General features: G+C 44.9%; 1 protein-coding gene across 1 annotated transcript in view; it reads left to right on the top strand.

Moving 5' to 3' along the window:
* KIF5C (kinesin family member 5C) overlaps positions 1–27,885 on the top strand; it is a 69,963-nt gene that overhangs the window by 7,390 nt on the left and 34,688 nt on the right. Inside the window, exons 2-11 of the mRNA XM_083842695.1 lie at positions 6,899–6,989; positions 10,545–10,618; positions 15,038–15,142; positions 17,800–17,848; positions 18,737–18,792; positions 19,719–19,806; positions 21,361–21,485; positions 22,307–22,411; positions 22,760–22,908; positions 27,085–27,233. Coding sequence (XP_083698821.1) covers positions 6,899–6,989; positions 10,545–10,618; positions 15,038–15,142; positions 17,800–17,848; positions 18,737–18,792; positions 19,719–19,806; positions 21,361–21,485; positions 22,307–22,411; positions 22,760–22,908; positions 27,085–27,233 — 991 coding nt within the window. The remainder of the gene's footprint in view (positions 1–6,898; positions 6,990–10,544; positions 10,619–15,037; positions 15,143–17,799; positions 17,849–18,736; positions 18,793–19,718; positions 19,807–21,360; positions 21,486–22,306; positions 22,412–22,759; positions 22,909–27,084; positions 27,234–27,885) is intronic.

Genomic DNA, 27,885 nt, shown 5'->3' with positions numbered 1-27,885 from the left:
ACTGTCTGGTTGGGGCGGCGTTGAGCATCGCCTGTTTCTGGGTAACGGACCACAACCGGGGCTGCTCTGACCTCCTTGCTGTGCTTTAGGAAGGGGTTTGGGGCACAGGTGTACTGTAAGGCGTTTGTGGCTGCAGCAGAGCCACAGGAAGGGCTACATGGCAGCAGATCTGTCCTGCACTTAAAGAGCTTAAACTACAAAAGGTCCAAGCAGCGCATTTCAGAACGGAATTAAAATCTTTGTTCGTGTGCGTTGGCCAGCTCAATAACATCCTTTTCCTCTACGTTGTCCGTGTAGCTGACGGAGCTGCTCGCTGTGCAGTAGGGCGGTCGGAAGCCCTCCGTCACCTGCCCCGGGGGCACAGCTCGTCGCTGCCGGCTCCTCGGTAAGGGACCAGTTGCCATGGGTATTCTCGCTACCAAACGCGAAGCCATTGGGAGCCAGTTCCACCTGGATTTTGAACGAAATTTAAACAGCTCCGACTTTCTCGGCTGTTGACTTAATTTATCAGCGGTGGATTGACTTGTCCGGCACGTGAACAACAGCTCCTTATGTACTCCTTATGTGGAGGAGGCAGTGCCTGGGTTTGTAGGGGGTCCCAGCGTTTCAGCAAGCACGGCTTTCTGTCTCTACCACCCTAATTGCCTAATGCAACTTCTTAACGAGCTAGAGAGACAAATAAAAATGCCTCTTCTGGAAGCGGGTTACTGGGTGTCACCAAAGCAAGCACGGCATTATCATGGCCCCGCTCCCGTGAAAGCACGGCTGTTACAAATAGCTCCGAGGTCTCTGCTTTAAGTTTCCCGTTTAAGCTTTCCAAGCCTTCACTACGTCAAGACAGAGTCCTTATTTTTTTAAATGAATATTAAAAGCTCTGATTTTTGTATCATTACCTGACCCCAAATGGAGCGTGAGGACGATGGAAAGGTTGGTGCCGAGTCGTGAGCCCTGCGCACCCCGCTTAAAACTGCGGGTTCTGTTTTGTCTCCGCGTAATGAGATGAGATGTACGAGGAAATTAGTGTAATGAGCCAAGAAGCGGAGGCTTGGTGGCTGTAAGCCTACGGGGGGGAGTGAGTTGATTCCTCCCTCTGCAGAGGGAACAGCCTGCGGGGTCTGGCGCTCTTGCGGGCTGAAGCCCCACGTGCCCCGGCTGTGCTCGGCAGGAGCCGAGTGGCTTTGTTCCTCCCAGAGGGCTGCTGCCTCCTCTGGCCTCCGCCTCCGCTTTAAAGCTCACCTCGATATGGGTGAGATGGCAGGGAACTGGGCAAATCGAGATGAGGAAGGATGAAAGAATTCAACGGAAGCGCTGCCGGAGTGAAAGGAGGCCGGGGGTTTTGAGCTGGGAATCGAAGGCCGAATGAACGGCGGCGGTCGCCGCGTGTTCCCTCCGGGGAGGTGCAGATCTCCCTCCGCCTTCCCGGCTAACCAGCTTTCAGACGTGCCTTTCGCGTGCGAAGCGAGGGCCTTGCGCAGCAGCGTGCCACGCGGAGGAGCCGTTCCCTGCCCCAGGTGCCGCAGGTGCTGACGGCGACGGGCAGGAGCTCCTCAAAATGGCTGCCCTCGGGCGCGGGGTCGCGCTTCGGCGAGGCTGTGCTCCTCTCCTCCGTCCCCGTCTGAAGAGGTTTGTTGCCAGGAGCAACTTGGCTGCGTTATTGGTGGCAGGGTAATTGCTCCGCCTGCCTCGCCGTCGGAGCTTCTGCGAAGGCTCCTCCGTGCCCAGGCTGGAGCGCTTGCCGGAGGTGCCGAGCCACAGGCCCGAGTGTTGCCAATACGTGACACAGATCGGGGCTGCAACCAGTCTTGCAGCGAAGCAGGGCTTAATGCCAGCGCTGCTGTACAGCACATTCCTCCGTAGCTCTAACTCGTAACGCTGGGTGCTGCCCCTTCCGTTCCTCTTTTAGCATCGCTTTGCGGTGGAAAAGGTAGAAGGAAGTACAAAGCGGTTGGGCTGTGATTCTCCGTTAATTCGCTGATTTGGGTTGGACCTTTTTAATGGTGTTCCCTGAAAGGAGGCTGGGGCAACGAGGGATGTTGTTTCTATTATATTGCACGCTCTTATTGTCCTGCTAAAACATCAGGTCCGTAAACGTTCGGGCTCCCAGCACTACTGCAATTTGGTGACTGAGTTTGAAATGGAGAGGCAAGTCCACGTTGCTGGTCTCCCAGGGGATCAGGAACAGAGTCGACCAGAAAGCAGCAGGGGTAAGGCTTATTTTTCGGTCTCTGGGCGTGCAGTCGCTCCATCCGGTGCTGGGCACCGCTGTCTTCTCTCAGCTGGCCTGGGCACTGCTCATTTTGGCATTTGAACAACCTGAGATGTTTTCGGTTCTTGATGGCAGAGGAAAATAACCCACAAGGGCCATTGGAGCTGCTGCTTCTGCCATTTGTGGCCAGAGGATGAGGACAGTTCTGTTTAGTGGAACGTGCTGAGCCCCCACCTTTAAGGCCGTGCCTTCGTGCAGGTGGTGTTGGGGCACGGCTTAGCTTGAAGGGACTCAGCCTGGGGACCAGCGATGTGCTTGGGCGTGCTGCGTACGCTGGCTCTTGGAGCTTGGGCTCAGTGCAGGGAAATTTCGAGGCTCCTCAGCACCTCCACCTTCGGGCTGCGGTCACACAGAGGCTTGGTGGCTCTGGGTTAGTCCCGGAGAGGCCGAATGAATACAGCCCAGCCGTAAACGTGACAGTTTTATCCCTGTGAAACGCTTTCTCTGCAGAACAAATACCGCGCAGTGCAGGCATCTCGTTCGTTTCCCTCTGCCGCTCTGTGCATCCAGGCCGGGGGACGCTCCAGCACCGGCGGTGCAGTTTGTTCCCCGGTTCCCTCCAATCCTTGGTTTGCAGAACACGCTGAAAAGAAACCCGTGACACGGATCAGCGATGCCCTCGCGTTTCATTTTGACCCGTCCTGACCTGAGGTGGGTTTGAATCTGCGACTGCCCGTGCTCGGTATCCCGTTACTGATCTCCTGAGCCGTGCAGCTCTCCGCCAGTCTGTAAGTGGTAGGTGTAACGGAGGGAAGATTAACGCCGCGCTGCCACGGCGGGGTGAGGGTGGAGTCGTGTCCTCGCCGGGGCTGTTCCACATCGCACCTCTCTTCTGTGGGTGGAACCGAGCATCTTACAGCATCCTACCTGGGACTTCTTCACCGAAACCGCTTTGTTTCATGTTTTGAAATGTCTGCCAACCTGTTTTGTGCTTTGTTGGAGAGGTGCTATAAATGTTTCTGTTAAGCAGAGCTGCTAGTGATTTATTCCCGTAACTCCTCACCCAGGAGATGTCACTGCCTGAGTCCTCTTCCATTGCTGCTCTAGGACCTGCCTCAGGATAACTTTGATTGCTTTAGTTTTCAGTTCTGAGATTTTTATTTTTTAAAGAAAATCATCACATTGTTTAAAAAACATAAAACCCGTGCTTCTAAACAACTTTGGAGTAGATGAAATCCTGTGTTGCATTTTCACAAAACGACCAACGCGTCATTCTCTGGGTTCTCAACTGCTCCTAAAACAACAAGGCTTGGAGTTAGAGCGGGCTGCCTTCTAGAATCACCGTACCCTTCTTTCTATTTTCTTCTACAAAAGGAGTGGTTTTTGGTCTTTCCTTTCTAAACTGTCACTTTACATAGTTTTATATACAAAAAATATATACTCAATTTCTCTTACCCTGTTGATGTAAGGGAGTGCCGTAGATCAGCAGACGTGCTGCAGCCTGAGAAAAACCAAATAGATTTGGGGTAACTTTGAATCCAGCTTACCTCCAAACCCGAGTGCCTTTCTCCTAGAAGGTGGCTGTGGAAGTGACGTTGGGCACGTGGTGTCAGTGATGTGGAAGGGCACGCTAGGCCCCGTTGTGCCTGCTGTGGCTTGGACGTCGTGTGCCGCGGTCGCCGTTTGCTTGGGAACGTCTGACGCTGGGAGAGCTCTGCCTGAAACGTGGATGGCGGCGTTTTAAAGTTAATTTAATTAAGCTTGTCAGTGCTTTGCTGAAGGAGAATGAGTGGATTCTGGAGGTAGCTCTGAACAGGCATGAAAAGGTGCATTGAAATAGTTTGAGGGCATGAAACCAAAGCAGCGGTGCGAGCTACCTGGAGCCAGGCGGGGTCACGCCGGAGGGGATGCCCTGCTGTTCCCACGAGGATTGTTCGAGCTCTGCTGCTTCCAGTCTGGTGGTGAAGCTGAGAGGGCTGGCGGGAGGGAACGGCTCAGCACGAAGCTGAACCAGCCGTGACTTGTTTACTTAAAGCTCAGTTTTGTGAGGAAGGGTGGGGAGCCTCGTGCTGGTCACCCCCAGCTCCTGGGCTGGGGGAGCCAGCGGGAGAGCGATGGAGAGCCGTGCTTCGGAGCAGTGCTGGGCCACAAGGACGGAAAACACTGCTGGGCAGCAGTATTTAGTAGCCAGCTTTGTGCTGGGGCATCCTCTTATTTACGTTTCATTCATTTTTCTCTTAAAGAGTGCATTTTCCAGGTCTAGGGGAATAATTTCCAAAGCTTCGTTTCCCAGGCGGCAGATCCGCCCCAAAACAAAGCGACGCTTTCTGAAAACAGCGCTTGTTGCGAGGAGTTAAAGGGTCTTTCTGCTGCGAGCGAAAGCTAAAAACGGGTCTGTGGCTGCGTGCCAGAGCCCGTCAGCACCGCGGGAATGCTCAGAAGGCAGATCAATAACGAAGCCCGCCCTGCAAAAATCATGGGGTGTTCAACTCCGAGCGCCCTGCAGCGCCCGGCCGTACACGAGCGCCAGCTTCAAGTTGTTTTCCAGCTGAGTTTCAGGAGCATTACCAAAATGTAAGAGTTTATTTTGGAGGATTTTGTTCAGTTGTGTAGTGTATTGAGGTTACTGCGATAAACTTCCATTTTTATTTTTATTTTTGGTTGTTCCAAGCGTTCTGGGTTCTCATCCACCGGGTGAATTCCTGCTGCACTGATGCTTTTATAGGGCAAGTAAGTTAGAAAAGGGGTAGGATGGCAGTAGTGTCTCTGTAGTCAATGTGACTGAATGAAGGGAAAACATAAGAAATTTAACCATTTTTCTAACATGCACGTATTTTCTATATTTTTAATCCTCAAGGTTTTAGTCGTCACTACAGGGATGTGGCCTCAGGAGAATGGGATAGTGCTGAGTATTTCCTGTGCTTTATCCCTGGACTCCCAAATTCCAGGAGAAATTTGCAGGGCGAGCTATTTCTCCTGCTTGGGAACGGGGCAAGTTTGATGCGGCACTCAGTAGGTTTGGCTGGCCCCTAGACTTCCAGAGGGATGAGGGCTTGGGGTCCTGCTCCTGGAGGCAAAGCTCGTTTTATGCCTCTTGTAGGGGAGCGGCTCGGTGCTGTGCGAGGGCTGTGCCTCGACTGAAAGCCTGAATTGCTTCTGGGAACAGTTTGCTTTCTGATCTTTGAGAAATCCTGTCTTCCAGGCCTGCAATTACGTATCATTTATTTATACAACCTCTCCTACACGAGCGCTCACGGTGATAATGGAAACGAGCTGGGAAGCAGTTTCCCGTTAATTAGGCTCCTCCGTTACCCGTGAGCTCAGTGGGCGGTGCCGTTCTGCACGGTATGGCCGACCCGCTTCCAGACCTTGGAAGATCTTCCAAGATCTTCCAAGATCTTCCAGGTCTTGGGTCCTGGACAGAGGAGCCCTGTCCCAGCTTTTCATGTAGGACGGGACCCTTGGACCCTTTGACCCAGGGTCCTGCTGTAGCGGCTGCCACCCGTACGCAGGCACAGAGCGAGCTCCCTCACCCAGGACGGGTAGCGTGGGATTTGGGCAGCGCAGCGGGACAGCAGCAGCCTGCTGCACAGGGCTTTTGGCGCTGCGGGGTTGTTACCAGTCGGCTTCCCCCTTGTGCCGCTCCGGATGTGTGCGGATGAGCTTAGAGATCACAGGTACGTGCTGATTTTGGATGCCCCGAGCTCAGCGTGGCCGAGGGCAGCCTCGCCTTGTCGCGCCGCCTGGCACCACTACCTGCAGATCCGCCTGTGGGTTCGGCCCCCGTGCCTGTCCTGGGATCCCAGGGGATTAATCGCGAACCTGCATTAAGGCCGCCGTTCCTAGCACGCTGCTCCGAGCGCTGAGCCGCTGCTCGCTTCCTCTCCGGGCCGAATTCAGAAGAGCTGAGGATTTTTTTTTTTTTTTTACGTTATTTTTAGCTCCTGTTATTATTTAGCTCCTGTTACTTTCCTGAGTAAGCTCTAGTATGGCCGAAATCTTCCTGGTTTTGATACTCGATTCAAGTTGAATTACGTTTGGGAAAAATGCTCGTGGACAAGAAAGATGCCGCGCGTCGGCTTCGTGTAAGTTGGGATAAAGGAATCAGATTTTAAATGCACGTGGCTCGCTTGTTCTTAGCGAGTTGTGAGGAGCTGAACCGCTGTCCTAGAAATCGATTTGTCTTTTAAGTGTCAGGCTGGCCTCTTCATAGGCTCCTAATGCGTGCTTCTCGTGGAACCACCTGCATTTGGTACGCAGAGCAATCAGAAGTGCCTGAAGAGCGCCAGCTGCTCTGCTCTGTGTGTCCATCGCAATAGGCAGCAGTCCTGAAGTTACGTGGGAGCGAGGGTAACTGCGGGCCTGTGGCACGGCTGTGGTGGCTCACAGCCTGCAAACGGCCCTGGTGAAGCCCAAAATGCCGTTTCAGACCCCTCTGCACGAGGCGTTCGTTACTCGGTGGGGGTAAGGACAGCAACCGGGAGCCAGGGCTCAGCAGAAGGGAGCTGCAGAACCTGCAGAGCTCTCGGTGCCTCCGCTCCCATTTCTGGCTTTCCCCGTTTTGCGGTAACGAACAGCAAACCTTTGGCGTGCATTTGTATGGATATTCCCCCTTTGGGTTTCCTGTTAAGCGGGGTCTGCATAACTGGGTTCGATGTTCTTTCTCTTACCAAGTCTCTGTTCTGTTTGCAGCAAGGGAAGCCCTATGTCTTCGACAGAGTGTTACCTCCCAACACAACCCAGGAGCAAGTTTATAACGCCTGTGCCAAGCCGATTGTCAAAGGTAGGTGTTGTCTTCGTTTGTTGCCACTTTGGGGGAAGGACAAATGTGTCTGCCTGTCCCTCAGGCTATTTAAAGATAGGGTAATAAATGTTTAGCTGTCTGTATTGGAGCTTTGTAATTACTAATTCCAGGTCTTCCTTTTTTTTTTTTTCCTTGAATATATTTGTTTGTGTAGAAAAACTAATGCAAAAGGGCTGAAGGAGTTGCAGTGGTTGTTCCTCCCTTTCTCTGTGTATGACTGTCATTCCACCCTAATACTTGCTTTTTGGGATATATAGTAAAAGCTAAAAAGCATGTGCTTCGTGCAGCTTTTCAGTACTGAAAGGGGCTTTAAAAAACATGAAGAGCAACTTTTTGCTCAGTCAGATGACGACAGCACAAGGGGGAGTGGGGTTAAATTAAAAGAGGGGAGATGTAGAGTAGAGGCTGGGAGGAAATTCATCACTCGGGGTGGTGAGGCACTGGCACAGGTTGCCCAGAGAAGCCGTGGATGCCCCATCCCTGGAGGCTTTTCTTTGGAAATCCAAACAGTGGGAACGGTGTCGGAGCCGGTCGGGGCCGTGCTTTTAGAGCAACACAAGCCTGTGCTGAACACTGAGGGCTTAACGTGGTGTGGGAGGTGGGGGCCGCTCAGGGGGCGGGGGCTGCAGGAGCGGGGCCGCAGAGCTCTGGAGCATCTCATGCGGGAAGCCCAAGGGGGGTCCCTGGGTGACCCCTCCTGGGGCAGACCCCTGGGGTCGTGCAGGGGGAAGCGGCTGGCTCGCTCGGATGGCCTCGGGCGAGCTGACGTGCCCGTTGCGGGTAATGGGGGCCCAGGAGCCGAATTATTTGGTGTTGCGGAGAGGAAATGAGTCGTGAGGTTCGAGTTGGAGGGGAGCCGAATTACAGCGATTCTGGCTTCGGCTGGGTGAGCCTTCAGTGACAACTGGTGGGGCTGCACTTGGAGGGCTCAGGTTGTTCCCGTTGCTGACACACAGCTCAGCGTGGAGGTTTGGCAAACCATTTCGACGTTCCAGGGGCATGGAAGCCAGGCGAGGCTGTGGTGGCTTCTGCTGCTGTGCTCACAGACAATTGCTGGTATGGCCGAACGTGGCTGTCCGGGGGCTTGCAGGGAGGGCGTTTGCGTCACCTCTGGAGGCCGGTTTCCTCTGAAAACGGTGAGAGAAGTAAAAACCTGGTTGAGAGCAATTTGGAGGGCCTAAATCAGTGCCCTAAGATTTTTCCATTGACCGAATAGAAAGCTCGATCTCCTAAAGCTGGGCACCTAAGGCTGGTATATGTAAACACCTTCCAAAGTCCCGTTTGGAAATGCAGTGCGAACATACCTGTGTGTGTGCATGTGTGTGAACTTGGACCTTGCAGGTGCCTTGAAGGGCAAGTTTGGTACGGGGCAAAGGAAAGGGGGGATAAGAAAGGAAAGAAAGGGAAAAATGGAAAGAAAGAAAAAAGGAAAGAAATGGAAAGAAAGAAAACAGGGGAGAGATGGGGACGAAGGGGTAGAGGAGGGTGAAAGACAAGGAGAGGGACTGAGGGAGAGCAGAGGTTCCTGGAGTGATGCTCTCGAGCTCTGGGCTCACGTTTCCTTACCCCGAATTTTCAGTTCAAAGCCTAATGAAGGGAAGGACGTGCAGCAGACTGTGCTGTTTCTGTTAGACCACTGCAACGTCATTTACTACATGGGAACATCAGCTGAGTGCCTTACCACTTGAAGCAGTATTTGAAGCTTTTTCAGATAGCTTTTCAAGGTTACCATTTGTTAGCAGATTTCATTGTCCTCCCAAGAAATGCCTGATGGCTTCATTGTGATTAATGTTATTGCAGAGAGCGCCAGCTGGCCTGGCAGTTCCTGAAACACTGGTTATAATAACGACGCTGACAACAAGAACGATCTAAATGCGTTTTTTAGCTGCAGAAGACGTGGACGCAGGTTTAGGTAAACGGCTCGATAACAGATTGCGCCACGGCAGATCTGCAGTGGCCCAAGGTGGTGCTGAGCACGGGAGCTGTGAGCACGTTAGGGCGCGTGTGAGCAGCTGTGCGTGTGTCCCGTGAGGAGAAAATTACAGAAAGATCCCGAGTGATCTTTGTGGGATCGCTTTTGTTCGTCTGTTGTTTTTTTCCCCGCTCCCTCCCTCGTTCTGAGCAGGCTGTGGGTACCCGGGGCTGCCTCCTCTCCTCGTCAGCTGGCAGATGGTGAGCTGGCTCCGTTACGTGGCACGCCTTGCAACAAAAATATTCTCTTCCCTGCCGACCGCCGACCTTTTTAGTGAAGGACTGCGGGGTCAGAGGTGACGTCTCGGCCGTGACCTGCACCTCGTGGGGTGCCGCTGTCGTGTGCTGTTACCTGGGGTGAATGCAGCGCCTCGCTTTGCCTCGGCATTTCGTAGCGCTGGCTTTACTTTCTTGATAGGCCTCATGTAAAAAAGATCGCATATGTCATTTTAATTGACTTAAAGCAGGCTGGCTCTCGAGTTTGTATGGTGGGAGACTACGGGTCCCCTTGCGGGTCCCTCCTTTACTGCTCTCTCGGGCCCCGGGGAGCTGTGCCCGAGCAGTGCTCTGTTGTGCAGGAGGTCTAACCTCTGCTCGCATGCGGTCCCTCCCTCCCCTTCTCCATACCATGAGTTCCAAAATCCTTATCCAGCCTTGCTGTAGTGGAAGTGTGGGTTGATGTCATGCTACCCTTTGAAAAATATCTCTTATCCTTTCCTTTTTATTCATTCACTGTCTTTGAAATCATCTTTCTCTGGTTTTTCTCTCATTATTTTTTCACGTTTGTTCCTTCTTCATTTTTTCGTTTGTTTCTTTCTAATGTACCTTATTCAATTCTCCTTCTTATCTGGACCGCCTACATAAGTGCACGGGGAGATAGAAATGAGGAGATGATACACATGTATGTAATCCATATGACATTATATGTAATAATACATAATTTAGACGTGTATATGTGTATATACAGGCCATGGGGTGGCCTTTCTGAGGAGGCTGGTGAGAGCAGCACGGATTTCATACCACTGGTTTTTAGATTGAAGGTTTCCTCTCATTCTTTATTAGCAGCTATAGTAAGCATTACACTTCTATACAATGTAAAAAAAAAATTCATTCTGCCTTGATGGAAGTAGATTTTCAGCACAGCTAATTCCTGTTTGTCCATCTTATTCAAGTTGTTGGCTGAACTGTTGGGTGTTAATAGTAGTAGAAAAATTATGAGCTTGTATAACTTTCTGAGTGGTACGTGATGATTTAAAATGCAGGTCATCAAGTTTTCTCTTTTCCGTGTTACACAGCTATATTGGATAATATGTAGTGTCCATTTTTTTATTTACTATTATTTGTTCAAGAAACTGAGAGGGATGTCAACAGTTCTGCAATTCTGTAATGTAAATCTTATGGTTTTTTTGCCTTAAGGTAGCTAGTTGCATTGTATTTTTTCCATTCTTTATTGCACAAACTATTTTCTGATTGAGCTTCAGCATTGTAGAGGGCTCATGAAGCACTGATAGTCCAGCTTGAAGATGTCATTCTGGGTTTTAATTGTTATCCTCGTTCTTGCAGATGTTCTTGAAGGCTACAATGGTACAATCTTCGCTTATGGCCAGACGTCATCGGGAAAAACGCATACTATGGAGGTACGGTGGCAAAATTAAATCAGTTTGGTGGCAGTGTTAGAATTATATGTACCGTGTACTCGAACAAAGCAGCTAGCTGGAACACTGAGCTGTGAGTGGCATATAAAAGGAGACACAGGTATGTTCAGCTCCTGCTGCTTTTTAAGCTGTAGTATTTCTTTCAAAGTGGAGTTTTTTCCAGAGCCCTCTACAGGTATTTAGCTAAATGAACAAGTGGTGAGTGAAAAGCATTAGCTATAGCTTGCCCATATTTGACGTAACAGTTCAGGTATGTCAGTTTTTAAAGGATTTGAGTGAGATTTGTTAACCCGCAAATGAAGGCAGTAGTAAGGGTAGAGTTCCCTTGCATGCAGGACTGTGAAAACACACGCCTTGGTTATTGGTCTTCTCATTTGTGTTCCTCTTCTGGGAATACCACTCGCATGCTGTGGCACAGATGGATGAATTGATGAATTTGGAAATTGTTGCTTTGGGGGAGGAGAGTACCAGCTCCTGGTGGCTGAAGTCCTAAGTCTGTTCCTATTTCTGCTACACGAAGTGTAACAGGGTAGTTTTTTTTCATGTGTGTGGTTTCTTTTTTTTGTTTTCCCCCCACTGTTCTGTTAGAGACATGTGGATATTCTGGTCTCTTCCTGTAACAGGAGGATTATTCGGACATTTAATCCTAGCATGGGATTGTTCCATCAGTGCACTTTGCAAGCCGTGGGTATTTCTTAAAGCATTTCAGTCAATCTATGAACTTTAAACTGGAAATCTACAATGAAGTACTGCTAAATGAAATGAAAGGGGGAAAAAAAAAAGAAAAGCTTTCATTTGTTTAACAGCATCAGATGGTTTTGCTGCATGATTAACACGGCTGACCTAGCTAACCCGAAGGCTGAAGGAGAAGGAAAGCAATATTCTCCGGAGGCAATAGGCCCTGATGAAATTGCTGTTCAATTGCCACAGTTGCTCCTTTCCTGGAGGATGCAATAACTGATGCCTCATGTCTAATTAAGTCTGTCCTTGCCTCCTTTGGAGAGTGGGGCTGGGGAAATCACTAGCTCAGCCCTCACAGATGGCGCAGCGGCTGAGTAATCCACCCGCTCGATGTACTTAAATCAAAATGTCTGCGGGGCTCGGGCTGGTGCTTCCACACGGCATGGGGAAAGATCTCTTAAAGCCAATTTATATTCAGAATTACAAGCTGCGATAAAGAAAATTACTGTAGAAAAATGTCTGGTTTACTTTTTTAATAAAGAAGAAGCTGTCATTTTGAAAGTGGAATAAAGTCCACATTCAGTTTTAATCCCTCTTTTAACCTAACATCCTCTTGTAACATTGCTGTGGCGTGTTGTGGAGGAAAAAAATAGTCTAAAGTTAAAGAAATATTAAATTGTGTAGGTAAAGCTGTTGTGGAGGATTTTCTGTGAAATGTGGAATGCTTCCTAGTGTCAGTGTGAAGCTTAACCAGGACCTGGTAGTATAATACAGCCAAGGAAGGCTTTCTGACATACACGGGCCTTTCTCCTGTGCTAGACAAAACGTTTGCCAGGCTGCACAGAAGGATAGATACCTTCTTAAAAAATATACACTTTTTTTTTTTCCAAGAGGTTATATTGATGGGCTTTCACCTTAGAGCAGAGTTTTCGATACTAAGTCCCTGTAGGTGGTAGTTATGTCAACATCTTGAAAGAAAACCAATTGTTACGCATCAGTAGCTGCTGTGTGCCGTCTCTGTTTAAATGTGGAAGTTAATGTTATTAAAACGAGAGGCTTTAATGAGCAGAGAACTCTGTCCTGGTGCTTTGGGGGTGTTCACTGACTGCAATGTCAGCCTGGCAGCAGCAGCACATTTCTCCAAACGCTTTCTGAGGTCACAGATAAATCTGTGAGAGTTTTTTCACTCCAGTTTTCTAGTGAATAGCCTACCATTACCTTTCCCTTCCAATTTATGGTCTCTGTACCATTACTGATTTATTAAAAGCCCATTTATAATGAGGTAAAACCAATTGTTTTTTCAATGTATCCTGGAGTGCTGGAGTTACAGGTTTTTAAAGCAGTGAATGTGTTCTTGCTTCGCTGATGTTGCTACTGACTTTAATAGTGAGAAAGCCCACGAAGCTGTAGATGCAGGGATGGAGTTACATGCACACCTAATCGTTCCTTACAAATCACCTTACTTTTTCCCTTTAGTGGAAAGCGCATGTATTACAGAGCTTCTTGAGGTTAGGAGAACATGTAACTGAACACTTGTATGAGTTGCCACCTGCTCGGGGCCCAGGCAGTGATTAGGGGATGTGTTCACCTGGCACAGCGGAGCACAGTGCAGAGGTGCCCAACTTGACTCACCTCTCTGCAGGGAAAAAAGGCGCTGTGACAAATTCTCACAGCTCTTGGGCTGAGCTAGCAACCCAAGGCACGCTCGAAGAGACCCCTTTCCATTGTACAACAGGAGGCACCGTGTGGCTCCTGTGTCTGTGGTTCTGTAGCTGCCTTCCCTAGCTCAGGGTTCTTGCATCTTACATGGCCTTGTAGTGGGGACATGCCTTTGGTTGCATACGTGAGCAGTGGAGAAATACCAACAAACCTCTGTTTATCCTAGTTCAGGGAAAGCTCCTTTATCCTCTTTGGGAAGGCTATCTCGGTGCAGTAACACAGGGTGGGTAGTCAGCTGGGTTTGGTAGGACATCAGGGAGTTCTCCAGCGAGGAGGAATGAATGGTGTTGATGGTGTGTTTTGGCGTCTGCTCAATACCAGCTTAGTGCCATTATGCAACGCTTTGTGCAATGAAGTCTTTGCTGGCAAGGCAAAACAAAGAGCTGGGTTTTGTTTTGAGTGTGCTAACAGGATTTTTTTCCCCCCTCCATCAGGGATTTATTCACCGTCCTCGTTTCCATTTTCTTGGTCTGTGGTTGGACAACAGATATTGTACAACAAGGACTTCTTAGCTTTTGCAGAGCTTCGTAGGATGCTGTGTATGGTATAGCATTTAACTGCTTCCACTGCGGAAGTTAATGTTATTTGTGTAATATGAATAAAATATTGCTGGTTTAGGTACAGCTGAGTGCTGCTTTATAGGGAAGGCAGTCAGCAAAGTAAATGGTTGCTCTCTTTCTGCCTCTTCCCCCCCCCAAGATGTGTAGTTCAAAGGCAGAAGCCTAGTAATTGCTTTAAATTCAAGCTCGGAGGTAGAGGGAGAGAGAGAGTGTCAGTTCTTCATGTTACATTTCCTTCATCCTAGGTTAATGCTTAGAAGCAGGCTTTCATTTCACCAGCTTTAGCATAAAGGAAGGGATGCCCAGGAAGACCCCGTTGTGGTACACCAATAAAGGCTGAGGAAAGGGGTCAGTGTGACCCACCTCGGTCACGGGCGTGCACAACTGAGAGACGTCTGCATGCATGGCTTTCTTCCCGTGGTGCTAAAAATTTCCTGTTCTTTAATCCTTTTTAGCAATTCCCGATCAAAGCCGAGTTCCCATTATTTGGAATTGCATGGCTACCCATTAGATTTTTAAAAATTCCCCACCAGGATTTGGAGTAAGATGCCTGATGGTGCTGATGCTGTCAGTAATACTTGGAGCATTGAGGTTTTGAAGATCAGAAGGTAAAATATGATTTCTAGACCCAATGCTCTGATGGAGTCTCACAACTATTTACTAGAATGCTTCTTATTGCGTATTTATGCCATTCCAGTAAATTTGTAGAAATAACAATCCAGTGTATGCTGTAGTCAGAAAGGGTTTTTATTTCAGGTTAGTGTTTTTATTCAGCTTGCAACAGGTGTTAGCTTTCCTGTTGTACCTGAGTTTTTTTTAAAAACGAGCAGTGCAACTAAAAGGAGCCCCGCAGCCAGGGCACTTGTTGTTTTTATTTAATATTTAGTTCTTCAAAGAATCGAGGAAGGTAGTTGTGGAAATTAACATGGAGAACAGCGCTGTTTGTAAGGCACAGTTCTCTGGCAGCAGGCCGAGCAAGCTAAAATCAGAATATATTACCCTAATCCCCAAGTCCCCACAATGCAGCTTTCCCGTTAGCTTTTATTGGCACCAGAAAAGTGAGATGCTTTAAGGTGTCTTGTTTCTGACGTGTTTCCAAATAGCTGATTTTTAGCAGGGAGTGCCAGCAATCGTAAGTTTGGTTTGTTTGTGTTTATTCCTCTCCTTGAAGCCAGAGCGTGGCAATGTAAGTAGCAGCAGGACAGCGTGCTTCACAAGAGGCAGGGGCTGACAAAGCAAATAGGTGCTCTGTTGGCTGAGGAGCGCCAACATGTCGAGTCATTCTGCCATCTTTTATGTGCGCTTCCGCGAAGCAAATCCCCACGGAGCAGCAGACGTGTTTGCAGAGCCCCACTGCAGGAAGGTGTGTTTGAACAAGGCTCTCTCTTTTCTTGTGCCAGAGCGATGCTTTCCAAGTTACCGTTTGCTTTTGCGTCCGCAGGGGAAGCTGCATGACCCCCAGCTAATGGGAATCATTCCAAGAATTGCACACGACATCTTTGATCACATCTATTCCATGGATGAAAACCTGGAGTTTCACATAAAGGTAATTTGGGATGACACGTTACGTAATGGGCCAGGTGAAAGAAAGCTGCGCTGGATGTGCGGCCTGCGTTCTTGGCATAGCATTTGCTGCAGAATTTTTCCTTTCTCCTTTTAGTGATTCAAACAACTGGTACTTTACCGAGGACATTTATAGGAAGCAATCCAATGCAATTAGTAGCCTTCAGAATTTTTTCTAAGTATATTTTCAAATCAGGTTTGCAAGGCCACTGATTGCCGTGTCTCTCACCACTGTTTGTAGGCTAGTCAGCAGGGTAGGAAAACATCACGAGAACGTGATTGTTTCACTGCAGCTTCTCCAGAGACTGTGCTACATCCCCTCTAGATATAACCACAAATACCACCCATCTGCATGGCGTTTGAGAGCGTACCAATATGTCGTTCCTGCCTCAAGGACACTGTGTCCCCTGTAGTGTGTGGGTTTGAAATGGAGGAGAGATGGTGTTAGGCATTTCTACCAGAGGATGTTCAGAAGTCATTTTTACAGATGGGCTCCTTAAGATGATGGACTTGGTTTCAGTTTGAACAGCTAATAGGATTTTTCCTGTCCCTGTTGTGATCCCAAACACACGCTCTCTCAAATCCTTTGAGTGACCTTTTAGTTCCTACTGTTCCTCTAGCTCCTGGGGAGCTCTCAGCCATGGGGAGGAATCTGCAACGCTCGCTCCATCTGGCAGCGTTGGGGTCCGGGTACAGCTTTCTTCTGAGTGGACAAGAATAAAATTACCCGGTAGATTGAAGGAAAAATGAATACTTCCCCACGTCTTCCCTCCCCTAAAACACATGAAATATGCCTAGATGGCTTCAGTAAAGTTAAGTAGCTGAGCACAGCTGGACTCTGAAAATACTTTCTTCTCCTGCTGTGACCAGGTGATGCTCCCTCAGAACGGGGTTCTCCTCCTCTGTCCCTCTCGTGCCTAAAGTTTAGAGGATGAGTACTTCTGGGCATGAATTTTTTGATAATCTAGCAGAGTATTTCTGGACCAGTTACTGATCTTCTGGAAGGACTAGGTCACTTTGTGCTGAGAGCTTTCACAGCAGCGCCTGTTCACATGCGTGCTCATGAAGTACAGACGGAAGAAGCAACCTTATGAAGTATGAATAAACCATCTAAATATTTTAACAGACCTTAGTTTGTAAAATATTGAGCTCCTTAAGAAGAGACACCTATGAATTTTCATGAAAATGGTTTCCGAAGGAGTGACACTGATTTCTTTTCATCATCCGTAAAACCCTCCTGTACCTATTGCTATTCTACATGATAGCATTTTGATACCGACAGATGGGGACCCCCTTGTACACGACACCAGGCATAGCAAATTCCTGTCCCAGCAGCAGATTATCATTTTATAAATCACATTCTGCCAGCACCGAACTGTTTCAGCGGTTTCCTATCATGGTTGACATCTGTGAATATTGTAACAGAAAAGCTGCCTAAGTAGCAGTGAGTGAGTGAGCGCTTATACAAGGAGCTGTCACTTAGAGGGAAGCACGTTCTGTCACTGGGAGCGAGAATGGAACCAGACTGTCACACTCTCTTAATAACTAAGCCAACTTTGAAAACTAATATAATTTTTTTTCTCCCTCTTTAATAGAGACTCATTTAGAACAGGGAAGGGAACTTAATATCTCCTGTGTACGCCGCTCGTCAGCAGTGTGTTAATAGGATAATAATAAGGCACGTGAGATGAATCTGGGTGAACCAGGTTGGTGAAACGAGTGGTCCAGGAGAGGGCTTTAAATGGGACACAGATGAAATAAATGCCCAAAATTGAAACACATCTTTATTTAGTAGTGATTGTCACGCAGGAAGATCAACTCATCAATTTTAAATATATCTATATCTATACGTGTAACTTATTTTTCACATGAGATGAAATGATATGTTGCTAGGTGGCTAGAATTTACTGATGCCTGGACTATAGCCGTTTAATATTGTAGTTAGCTAAATAATCCCTGGATAAATCTCAGTTCTGGTGCAGCTCAGCACCACCCCATAGCACATTTCTGTTTGCTTCTGTCGGAGTTGAATGCCCTTTTATGTAGATAGTCGTTCATTCATTCTCCCTCTCCTTAAACAATTTTTTTTGAAGACAATTGTCTCTTCTTTGCTACAGAAAAGCTCGTTTTTCATTTGCTTTTTGAGACTTGGTTCAGGAAAGAACTTTTACAATATGCTTCATTGAAAAGTTTAATTTATTATATGTTACTTGGGCATGTGCTGCTGGTTTGTTAAACCACTGAACGTGCTGCGTGCTTTTGTGCTGGTGAACATCACTGTGCCTCTTGCACTTGTCAAACTGTACCCTCATAGCGATGTAGCTGTAGCAATACAATATTAGGTGGATTGCGCTGATTCTGTTCGATATTTATGTCAATTTTGCCTGCATCAAAAAATAATGAGGAAGTTTAGATTTTTCTGAAGCTTTTTTACGTCCTTTGCTGATGAATCATTGATAAATAGAGAAGGGTCGATCCCATGTCAATCATTTAAGAACACAAGTGCATTCATGAGCAAGATGTAATTCAAAGTATGTGGGAGATGGGTTTTATTTTTAGGTTGGTGCTTTTTATTTTGACATGTATTTAAGCATAGGTAGAAACATTTTTTAATTGGAATGTTTATGATTATTTAATTAGGTTTCCTACTTTGAGATTTATTTGGACAAAATAAGGGACCTACTTGATGGTAAGTTCTACATTTCTTATGTACTAAATGGTGTTTGGTTTGCTCTAGTGCTTTCTTTCCCCTTACATGTTGACTCAGTTTCTTTGCATGGCTTAAATTTAAGCTGTGTGACTGGGTTTCTGAAAGAGAATTCTGTAGTTTAAGTCGTCTGTTGTGAACCTACTCTGGCAGTGCAAGCTTGGTTGTAAATCAGTGAGTATGGAGATTTACAGAAGGGGCTATTTCTGAGCCTTGCAAACCACCACTGGATTTTAGTGTACCCTGTATTGGGAATGCATATTCTCATAGTGAAACTGTAATTAAAATAATTTTTAATAGCATTTTTTTTTAATTTAGGATACATTCAGTTCAATTTATTCCCCCACCTTTTTATTGGTGCTTTGCTTTGCTTCTTTTAGGAAGAGTTTTTTGGGAGATACCTCTGTCTCTTTTACAATTTGTGTGTGTGTGTGTGTGTGTGCCTTATGTTAATGAAAGTAATCTATGCTTTTTTAAATCAGACTGAAGACAGAGAAATGCATGCTAACAGTAACACAAACAGGAACATCTATTCAACTTTTTTTAAAATTCCAGTGAGATTTTTTGTTTCTTCTGAAATTTTTGTTGCTTTGAAGAAAACCAAATTGTTCTGTGTTGATTTTATTAATATAAGCCATAAACCAGAGGTCTGTTCCATAAGGTTATCTTCAAAGAAACAAGTATAAGATCTCCAGAAAAAGAAACAAGATTTGCATACAGAAATTGTGATAGTTGGTAAGGATTAGGAAACGACTACGCTCTTCATTTACAAATGTAATATATTCAAAATATTTGTGTTTGCCTGTCACGCGTGTAGCTGACACACATTACCTGTGGAATATTCCTCACGATCTCCATGTTTCTTTCTAGTGTCAAAGACAAACCTCGCTGTACATGAAGATAAAAACAGAGTTCCGTATGTTAAGGTACAGGGAAAATTTGATGCTCAGTTTTTCATTCTTTCTCAGATAACCAACGTATGCATTTATTTATGCACTTCCATTTGTATCCTGGTGTGTTTGCTGAGATGATTCAACTGACGTTCAGTCTTGAATGCTCAAGTAGCATTAGACCCTGAATTTAAACAGTTTCCTGAAATATTAATGGGCTTGAATCATTTGTTTGCTTTATTTTACTGACTTCAAACATTTACAATTTGTTACAGTGGTGTTAAATTTTAAACATTCCTATTCCCACTTCTTGTTGGGTACGAAAGAGAACATCTTGAAGAATTTTTTGTTTAATACTTTGTTGCATAAGTGCTGTGGTCTTGCAGTATTTTAGAACAGGTTTGTTGGGCTAGGAATTCACGTAAATTGCTTTATGACTTCTGTGACCTCACTTCAGTGTCATATACTTGTTGTGAACATACGTGAGCCCTAATAAAATACATATAATATTGTTCTGGTTATTCTGACCCTGGGGAGGAAAAAAAAAAAAAAGTAAAATAATTCCCTCACTAATATGTTGCAGTAATGCAGAGAAAGAGGACTCTTTGTCTTATCTTGTAGAGTGAGAGAGAAAAACTATTTTGGGTATGTGATCTAACCCAAATTAGTAATAGGAATATGTTCTGTATAATTCCGTGTGTGCTAAGCATAGAAGCTCTCTTCTGGTGCATGTTAGGATTTGACTGGCTATTGAATTTTGTGAAAAAATACTCTCTCAAGCTATCCTATCAACTCCTCCTGAGAGTCATACAAAGGCAGATCTTGGTCCATGGCCTTGCTAATGATCATATGGGACGTTGATGATTCTTTTGCTTATCCATCCGTGCTAAACGTTCTTCTTGACAGCATTTGAGTACCAGTATGCTTCTAAACTCTTCTGTGTTTGATTTGCATATTTCCAGGGTTGTACAGAAAGATTTGTATCTAGTCCTGAAGAGGTTTTGGATGTGATAGACGAAGGGAAAGCTAACCGCCATGTCGCTGTTACAAGTAGGTATTCTAGGGGCGCTTCCCTGCCTGTAAGGTCTGGGTGGGTGTCGCTTCCTAGTGGTACACCGGTTCCTAGTGGTCACAAAGTAGGTTATTTATGTGAATGATCTAATGGTGCACAGCTTTTAACATTTTAGAATTAATAGAATTGTTCTTTTTTTTACAGTTTTACTGATTACAGTAACATTTGCTAGGAGAACTCCTGAATTTAACATACAGCATTACATAGTATCTGTATACAAAAAAAGCCAAAATACCCCTTGTTGCTTGCAGTGTAGATACTTCAAAACTACAAATAAGTGAGCATGTGTGTATATGTTCTTTGTGCTACAAGTCAAATCTCAGAGCAGTTCATTGGTCAAAACAGAAGGCAAAGACTGCAGAGCAACCACTTTTGTTCCAGAATAAGCTCCTATGCTCTGTGTTTTATCAGTGTTGGTCTGTTTAACTCTGGTGACTTAACTCTGGTGAGGCAACAACTTGGACAGAGTTCCCATGATGGAAAAATTAACAAATCTTCCTAAATGGAAAATAGTCACTTCAACCTGTCCCAAGTTTGTTGATATTCTGTGTTACATGCAAGCTGGTAGCATTGCAGTGATGAAAAAAAGGACAGGTATCTTTTGGCTTGTTTCCCAATTAATCCTTTAAGATGTCTTTGATCAAATCAGTGAGATTATGGTAACAGGAGTAGAGTTTATGGTAATTTATGGTAATAGAAAATACAGAGGAGAAGGTGATTGATTTACTGATTCTTAATGTTTTGGTTTTGCTCCTTTACGAAAACTTCAAGCATAACCTAGAAGAAGCAGAAGCTGCAGTTGTAGCTGCCTGTGTTCTACCTGTGCCTGGGAGGAGGATTTTTTTCTTACATAAGCAATAAAATCACTCTGAAATTCTAATTTGAATAGTATGTTTTTTGCTGAAAACTTTTGCTAAAAAGTTGGGAAACCTCCTCACACAATTGTACTGAAACCGGCCCAGCTTCTTTTTATTGCTTTGTAATTCTCTCTTTTTTTTTTTTTTTTAGCTCAGCTTAAAATTCTTTCTCTGTCCAGAATGCTGAATACACATTCTTATCACAGCTCTGCATCTAAATAGCATCTATTATATCACATGGGGTTTTGTGTGTGTGCACACTGTATACTCATGAAGAAGCACAAAGGAGAGAGCCTTTATTTCTTTCTGTATCTGTGAAATGCTATTTTGTTATTCTTACTATTATAATTTTTTAATACTATTTCTGGAAAAAAATAAACTATTTCTTTAAAAAGAGAAAGGGGAGGGGAAAACAAAAAAACCTCTTTTTCCAAGGCTGTCATTTATCACGAATCTGGTTAATTTAGGTCATGACAGGAGAACTAAGAGCTCATTCCATGGTCCATGGGTGATAGCTGCAGCTCTTGGTGTAGACACTTCTGTCCAGGTCTGGACTTTCCAGTGAATGGACTCTTATTTTGGAGTTTGTTAGCCACAGGCTAGCACTGATATATAATTGCCTGTCAGATTTTAATGTCACTTACACGATACTTTTAAAATGTGATTCCTGTGCAGATATGAACGAACACAGCTCTAGAAGTCACAGTATCTTCCTTATTAACATTAAACAAGAGAATGTGGAAACTGAGAAGAAACTCAGTGGAAAACTTTACCTGGTAGACTTGGCTGGAAGTGAGAAGGTAATCTGTCTTGTGCTCAGAGATACGAGTGGGATCACTAAACTGACCATGGGAATCTGGTTCAGTGCAGAACTGTCGTATCTTGAATGTTAAAATTAGTATGCCAATCCTATTTTTCTCTAATGTGGGATGCATAAAAGGAACAGATCAGAATTGTTTATTGGTAAGAAATGGAAAGAAAAACACCAAAAACAAACAACAACAACAAAAAGACAAAAATCTGCAATATTTTTTCATTTATTGGGAGTGGGGGGGGTGGGGGGAAGTAGAAAGAGAAGGGAAATAAAAGACTGTGGTGCTCTAAAGGAGTGCTCTTCCCACAATATGAGGCTTCTCAGCTGAGCCACCTTGAGCTCCAGTTTGTGAACCAGCAAACCTCGCGTGTGAGCATGATGATGCTTTTTCTACCCTGACATTCTCGGTTCATGCAAGCAAACTAAAAAGCCAAAATACTTTTTTTGTGTGTGTGTGTGTGGTGTATGCAGTGCTACCGAGAGTGCCCTGAGAATGTAGCTGTGGTGTCATTTGCAAGTCCCCCCTGTATGGACGGTCTGGTCTAGAAAGTGGTCCCCAAGTGCCCTCAGCAGCTTTTCCCTCACCAAAGTAAGGGTGAACTTGACCTTACACTGGAAGAAAGGCAGACGTATCGCAGGCTTCCGATACCAAAGTGCATATAAAATCTTCTTCATGCCAAGGATAAGCTTGCTGTGTTGTTCTTCCAGGAGCATCTTTAATTGTTGCACTACCTCCACCTGCGTTGTAGCCGTATTTGTATGGACTTGTGGTAGTTAAGCGTGACTGTTGCTCACTCTCTTTGGTAGGTCAGCAAAACTGGAGCGGAGGGCGCTGTTCTCGATGAAGCTAAGAATATCAATAAGTCTTTGTCTGCTCTAGGCAATGTGATATCTGCCTTGGCAGAAGGAACTGTAAGTAATCCTGTTTTGTGCTGTTTCGGAATAACTTTTTATTTATCTTTCTTTATCGTGCACATTAAAAATAAGCTAATGTTTTGATTCAGAAAGAAGAAAATATTAGCTTTCCAACCATAAACCAAAAATGCTTTTAGTGTTCTACCAAAGATAAGAGACTAATTGTCAGCGATGTCACTTGAGTGGTTATCCAGTGCAATACATCTTGGCACAACCAAAACTATTGCACTTCAGAACTGTGTGCTTCAAAGCCCACAAAGCCTGTCCTTGTTGACTCATGTTCTCTGTTATTTGTGTATCACTATTTCAAAAATTGTTCATCTATCTTATTTGTATTTTGATTAGAAAACTCATGTTCCATACCGAGACAGCAAAATGACCCGAATACTTCAGGATTCCCTAGGTGGCAACTGCAGAACCACCATCGTTATATGCTGTTCTCCTTCTATTTTCAATGAAGCAGAAACGAAGTCGACCCTAATGTTTGGACAACGGTGAGTCCTGCTTGGCATTAAGATAGATAACACTTACATGAGCTCTTCCATATGTTCTGAAGTAGATGTGCCGAGGGGTTTAGATGGGAAGGCATTTTTAAATATGGAGGTTATGGTTTCTGGAGTTGTTCAAAAAATAGTGGCGGAGAGCTTGAGGAAACGGTCTCTTTATTCTCTATGGTACCAGAAAAATAAATGTTAATGTTGGCCAACAACTGCACTACTTCGAAGCTCTGGTAATTTCTCATGCAGAAAGTACAAAGTGTTTTAGTAGTCCTTTGAAGTTTTGTGGGGAAGATAATGGTAATGGGCAGTTTTCTGCGGGCTAGCTTTATCTGGTAGTGCTCTTGATGCTTTTAAGATGTGTCTTCTCTTTGAACAGCATCTCAACGATTATTGTTATGGTTCCAAAAAACAATAATTTTAAACGTTAATTAAGAAAAAATGAAAAATGTGGACTCAGTGTACTGTTGACAATTTTGATAGATTACTGTCATAGCTGTCAGACATTTTTATTTGTTTGGAGCTTCTCAACAATTTATTAACAAGTCTTCAGGAGCAAGCAAGGATAAAGTAAATGTGGAAGTGGTCAGAGAGAATTTCTCTTTTGTGTGTATTCATTGGCAATAGTCACATGAAACAAATCTGGCAAGGTTGCAAAAATAGGTCAGGCTCGTTTCGTAATTACTGCTTTTATTGTAATGGATGAGAACTCTGATACTTCGGAAAATCACTCACTTTGTTTTGTATGCGTTTATTTGTATAAGAGCAGAAAGAAAAAATACTAGCAATTTATGATCGTTTGAGATTATTTGTTTAACAGCTTGTACAATACTTCAATTTGTCTTTGAAAGTAGGTTCTGTTTTCCACTTGGCATAATTTTTGCATTTAAAATCAACACTGTTTTAGAGCATTTTATATTGGAAAGTAAAATCATGCATAAAAGATTGATCTGACAATCTTCTATTAGCTCATTGCCCCACTTTTAGCCTTTAATATGAGCTTTTCCTTAGATTTTAGCAGAGGAAGATGATTCATTTAGTGCGTTCACGTAAGAGCACATAAAAATACAGGATGGGCCGTGAAGGGCAAACAGGTGCAGCTGGGTGTAGCCCCTCTTAATGGACACTTGTGAGGATTAGGGATGATGCTGCAGGTTAAGGCTGGAGGGCAGTTCTGCAATGCTGTCCCAGTCTGGCATTGCCAGAAACGGTGCTAACTTGTCAGCTGCTGCTAGGATTTGTGGAAGGCAGGGTAGGACCCATGCGCTGCAAGTTAGGTAGCTGTAGAAGGCATGAATTCCTCTCAGCTCTGCTTCCTATGGCATGTAATGAAATATGAAGTGTTAACAACTCCGAAATATAATGAGTTGCAGTTCTTGGTGGTGGTGAAAGTTTAAATATTTTGATGGTTCGCAGTTTAAACCTCCACATGTACAATTTTCTGACTTCAGATGATTTCAGACAAGTGTGAATCTTGCACCTCGGTAAAACTAAAGAGTAGTCCCAAAGTTCCTGCTAATTCCTTCTGGATAAGTGTAATTAAGTAGCTGAAGTGGCATTTCATTTTCAATCAACTTGTAGATACTGTGTCAGGTTTCAGTCTGCTGCCTGTTTTGTTGAACTCTGTCTGCGGGTATAGTTTGGAAGTAAAAAGAAAGGTGAGCGGTAAAATGTCACAGTTCAGAGTAAGGGGATTAAAGGGTTGCATAGCATGTTGTTGTGTGTTTGTTTTTTTAAATCTCTACGTTCATGAAGGGGCTTGCTTTTGGTCTGTAATGGATAACCATGCTCCAGGACCTCTGGGAACTTGTACGCGTGGGTACGTAAGGAAGTGTGTGTAGGGGAAGTCCAGCTTCCATCTTATTTCAGCTTACATTTCTCTTGGTTTCATTTCTCTTTTCAGTAATCAGTAAAACTTGCCTTTCTCTTCAGAAGGCAGAATGATTTTCAGACTCACTCTGTACACCTTGAATATCAGAGCTGTGACTGACGTGACTGCTGAAAGCAGCATGGGGAATTTACCGGCTAAATGAGCTGTCCATCAAACTTGAAGCAACCATGAAACTAGAATACAGTCGCATGCTAGATAGTTAACGCTCAGCTAGGAGAAGAGGAAGGGTTTTGTCTTTTTAATCCATAAAATATTCCTTATTGTGGACTAGGATGTCAGCCGAAGGAGCTGGGAAGACAGTTAAATTCTTTGTGAGAGTGGTTGGCTGGGATTTAATGTGGCGGTCTTTGTTTTTTTTTTTTTCCTTGCTTAAAAGCTATGGAGTTGTGCTGAAACAGGAGGTCCTGGGGAGCATTTAACTGCAAGGAAGGAACTGCAAAGAGGAGGACTGCTGCTTTGCTAGACCTGCAGAGTAGCACGCATACTACACAAACACAGTGGTGTTTGTCAGCACTTGAATAAGAATATTGCTGTCTGTGGGAAACGGTTTCATTTACGGGCTTCTTGGCTGTGGTGTTTCATTTTTCTGATGTGACACTGTTAAGGGCTGAATAACACAAAGGAAAGGTATATGACTCACGGCTGATTGCTTGTTCCTCCATTTTTCCTAGCAGTGAAGAAATGTCACCATTGAAATAAGTGTCAGGAGTAAAATTCATCTTCACGGGCCCAGTTGTGCTAATCAATAAGTGCTTCTCTATTAGTAATGACTCAGTGTCTTCTTTCTGCTCCGTCTTTTTTGTGTTTTTATATTTTTTTTAATTGTATTTGCTAGTAGATGCTTCATCCATCGTTAGTGTAATGCAGGTGATAAATTTTATGGTGTGGCATTTTTCCCCCACTGCAGTTAAAGGAGTGGAAACCTGAGCCATGCTTTTAGCAGAATAACATGAGACAATTATGGAAAAGCTACCCATTAGGCGTCTGCATCTTCTAAAATACAGGGTTATTTTTAAGTTCTTCTAAGGTAATAAAACTTCTGCATAGCACATAGTGCAAGTCACTGGACTATGAGGCACACGTATGGAAGCGCTTCCCTGCTGCCAAAAGAAAGGTTTGGGATTTTAAGTAATTGGCCGTATTTAGAAGATGTTTTACATTCATTAAGTAGAGCTGCAAAGAAAATAAAGACCAGCTGCCCTCCCCAAGGGAGAGTCAGTGTATCTCTAGCTGATACTTAGAGGTTGTCCCGTGTGTTGGCATTTCAGCTTCCATTTTACAACCTGGTAGTGGGTTTGTCTGTTACCCCATTAATTAAAGAGAGACTCAGTCTCTGTTGTGCTTGATAACACTGATTCGTTTTGGAGACACTCAGGGTCCGAGCAGTGAGGAGCAAAGATCTGAAGTTTTCTTAATTCACGCCTATTTGTTGTTTTTTTTTCCCCCTTTTGAAAGTGGTTTTGCTAGGGGAGATGCTCTGCATTTTTTTCTGCTTGTCCTGCATTTGCTAGTGCCATTGTTTGTGTTCAGCTGGAGCTAAGCAGTTTCACAGCGGTGAGTGGTGGCGATTGTTCGAAGGGTTTAGGTTTGGGGATTTTTGCCTAGTGTTGCAGTAACCAGTGTTACTGCTCACAGCAGCAGAGGGATGAGCTCCAGCTCCCCGCTGCCAGCCTTCCAGCCAAGCCATAGCCCGGTTCCCCAGTGGTGACCAGTGGCTCTCCTCTCCTCCCCTCCTCCCAACCCCAAAATGCACTTAAAAATGCTGATAGGCTTTCAAGAAGGATAAGTTTCCATATCTCCACTTTACTGTGTCGGCACCATGTAATGCCTAAAATACAGCTCAGTTGTGGTGACAGAGTTTAAGGGACAGCCGGGACGAGCCTGTGGTCAGATGCTTGGAGGGATACCGAGCAATTCATCCCAGAAGGAGCTGAAAATAATGAGGTGACACCTTACTTAGCAGAGCAGTAACGACAGGACTTGGTTTTGTCCTTAATCTAAGAACCGTTTTCAGAGCTTTTCCTCTCGGAAGAAATCTAAAGAGGCAGATCCATGCCCAACTGGAGGCTGCTGGATTTTGAGGCACAAAGATTTCTCCTGAGGCTTCAAGGTAGTAATACTGCTGAGGTTCTGAGAGAAGATTGAATTGTGACACTGCATTTCAGGAAATAAATTGCAAATGTTTAGACGGTTCCCTTTGTGTAATAGAAAAATTTCTGAATCTCTACCGTTGCATTGAGAGACAAGTTGCAAAGCAGCTGACACCTGTGTTTGTTACCCAGAGCCAAGACTATTAAGAACACAGTCTCTGTGAATCTGGAGCTGACTGCAGAGGAGTGGAAGAAAAAGTACGAGAAGGAAAAAGACAAAAACAAGAGTCTAAAGAACGTTATCCAGCATCTGGAGCTGGAACTGAACAGGTGGAGAAATGGTAAGTACGGAAAATAGGAATGGGTGTCAGTCTTCGTAGTTTTAAGCTACATGTCGTTACATCTTGCCTTAAATCACGATAGTCATACTAATTCTAAACTCGCTGTTCAGAGTTGTAGTTCACTTTCGTGTTTGTGAGGTGTATTGAGGAAGCAGAGCATGTTCCCATACTTGTGGTGGAGAAGCCAGACAAATCCTTTGTTATTTCAGAACTGCCCAGTGACCACGTGGGTGCTCAGTTTGTGCTGGGGCTCTCCAGTGTTCTGTAGAGCAGAAGAGGCCACATGATTTAACACTAATCCAGCAGCTCGTACCAAAAGCCTTCCTAAACTTACAGCAGGGAAATTTTTACTAGAAAAATCTACGTTCCAAGACTAATACTCGTCATTGCCTATATTTATGTAATGTGTGAGAGTTATCTAACTGATAGCATTTTCACAGCATCCAAAACCCATGACCTTTGATCCAAAACCCTATCACCTTTGGCCACAAAGTGGACCGTTGCTGGCCACAGATTTGTCCATCCCAGTTATTGCCCTCAGCATCTGCTCATGGGCTTCTCTTTTTTTTTCTTTTTCTCCACCCAGTGAATAATAATAGTAACTGAAGGGTAAAGAAAGCCAAAACCAGGGAAGGCAGCAACAGACATTTTC

This window comes from Anser anser, assembly GCF_964211835.1.
Source record: "Anser anser genome assembly, chromosome: 6".
Taxonomy (NCBI): domain Eukaryota; kingdom Metazoa; phylum Chordata; class Aves; order Anseriformes; family Anatidae; genus Anser; species Anser anser.
The sequence above is the reverse complement of the archived record's forward strand: the minus strand, read 5'-3'. Positions and strand labels throughout refer to the sequence as shown.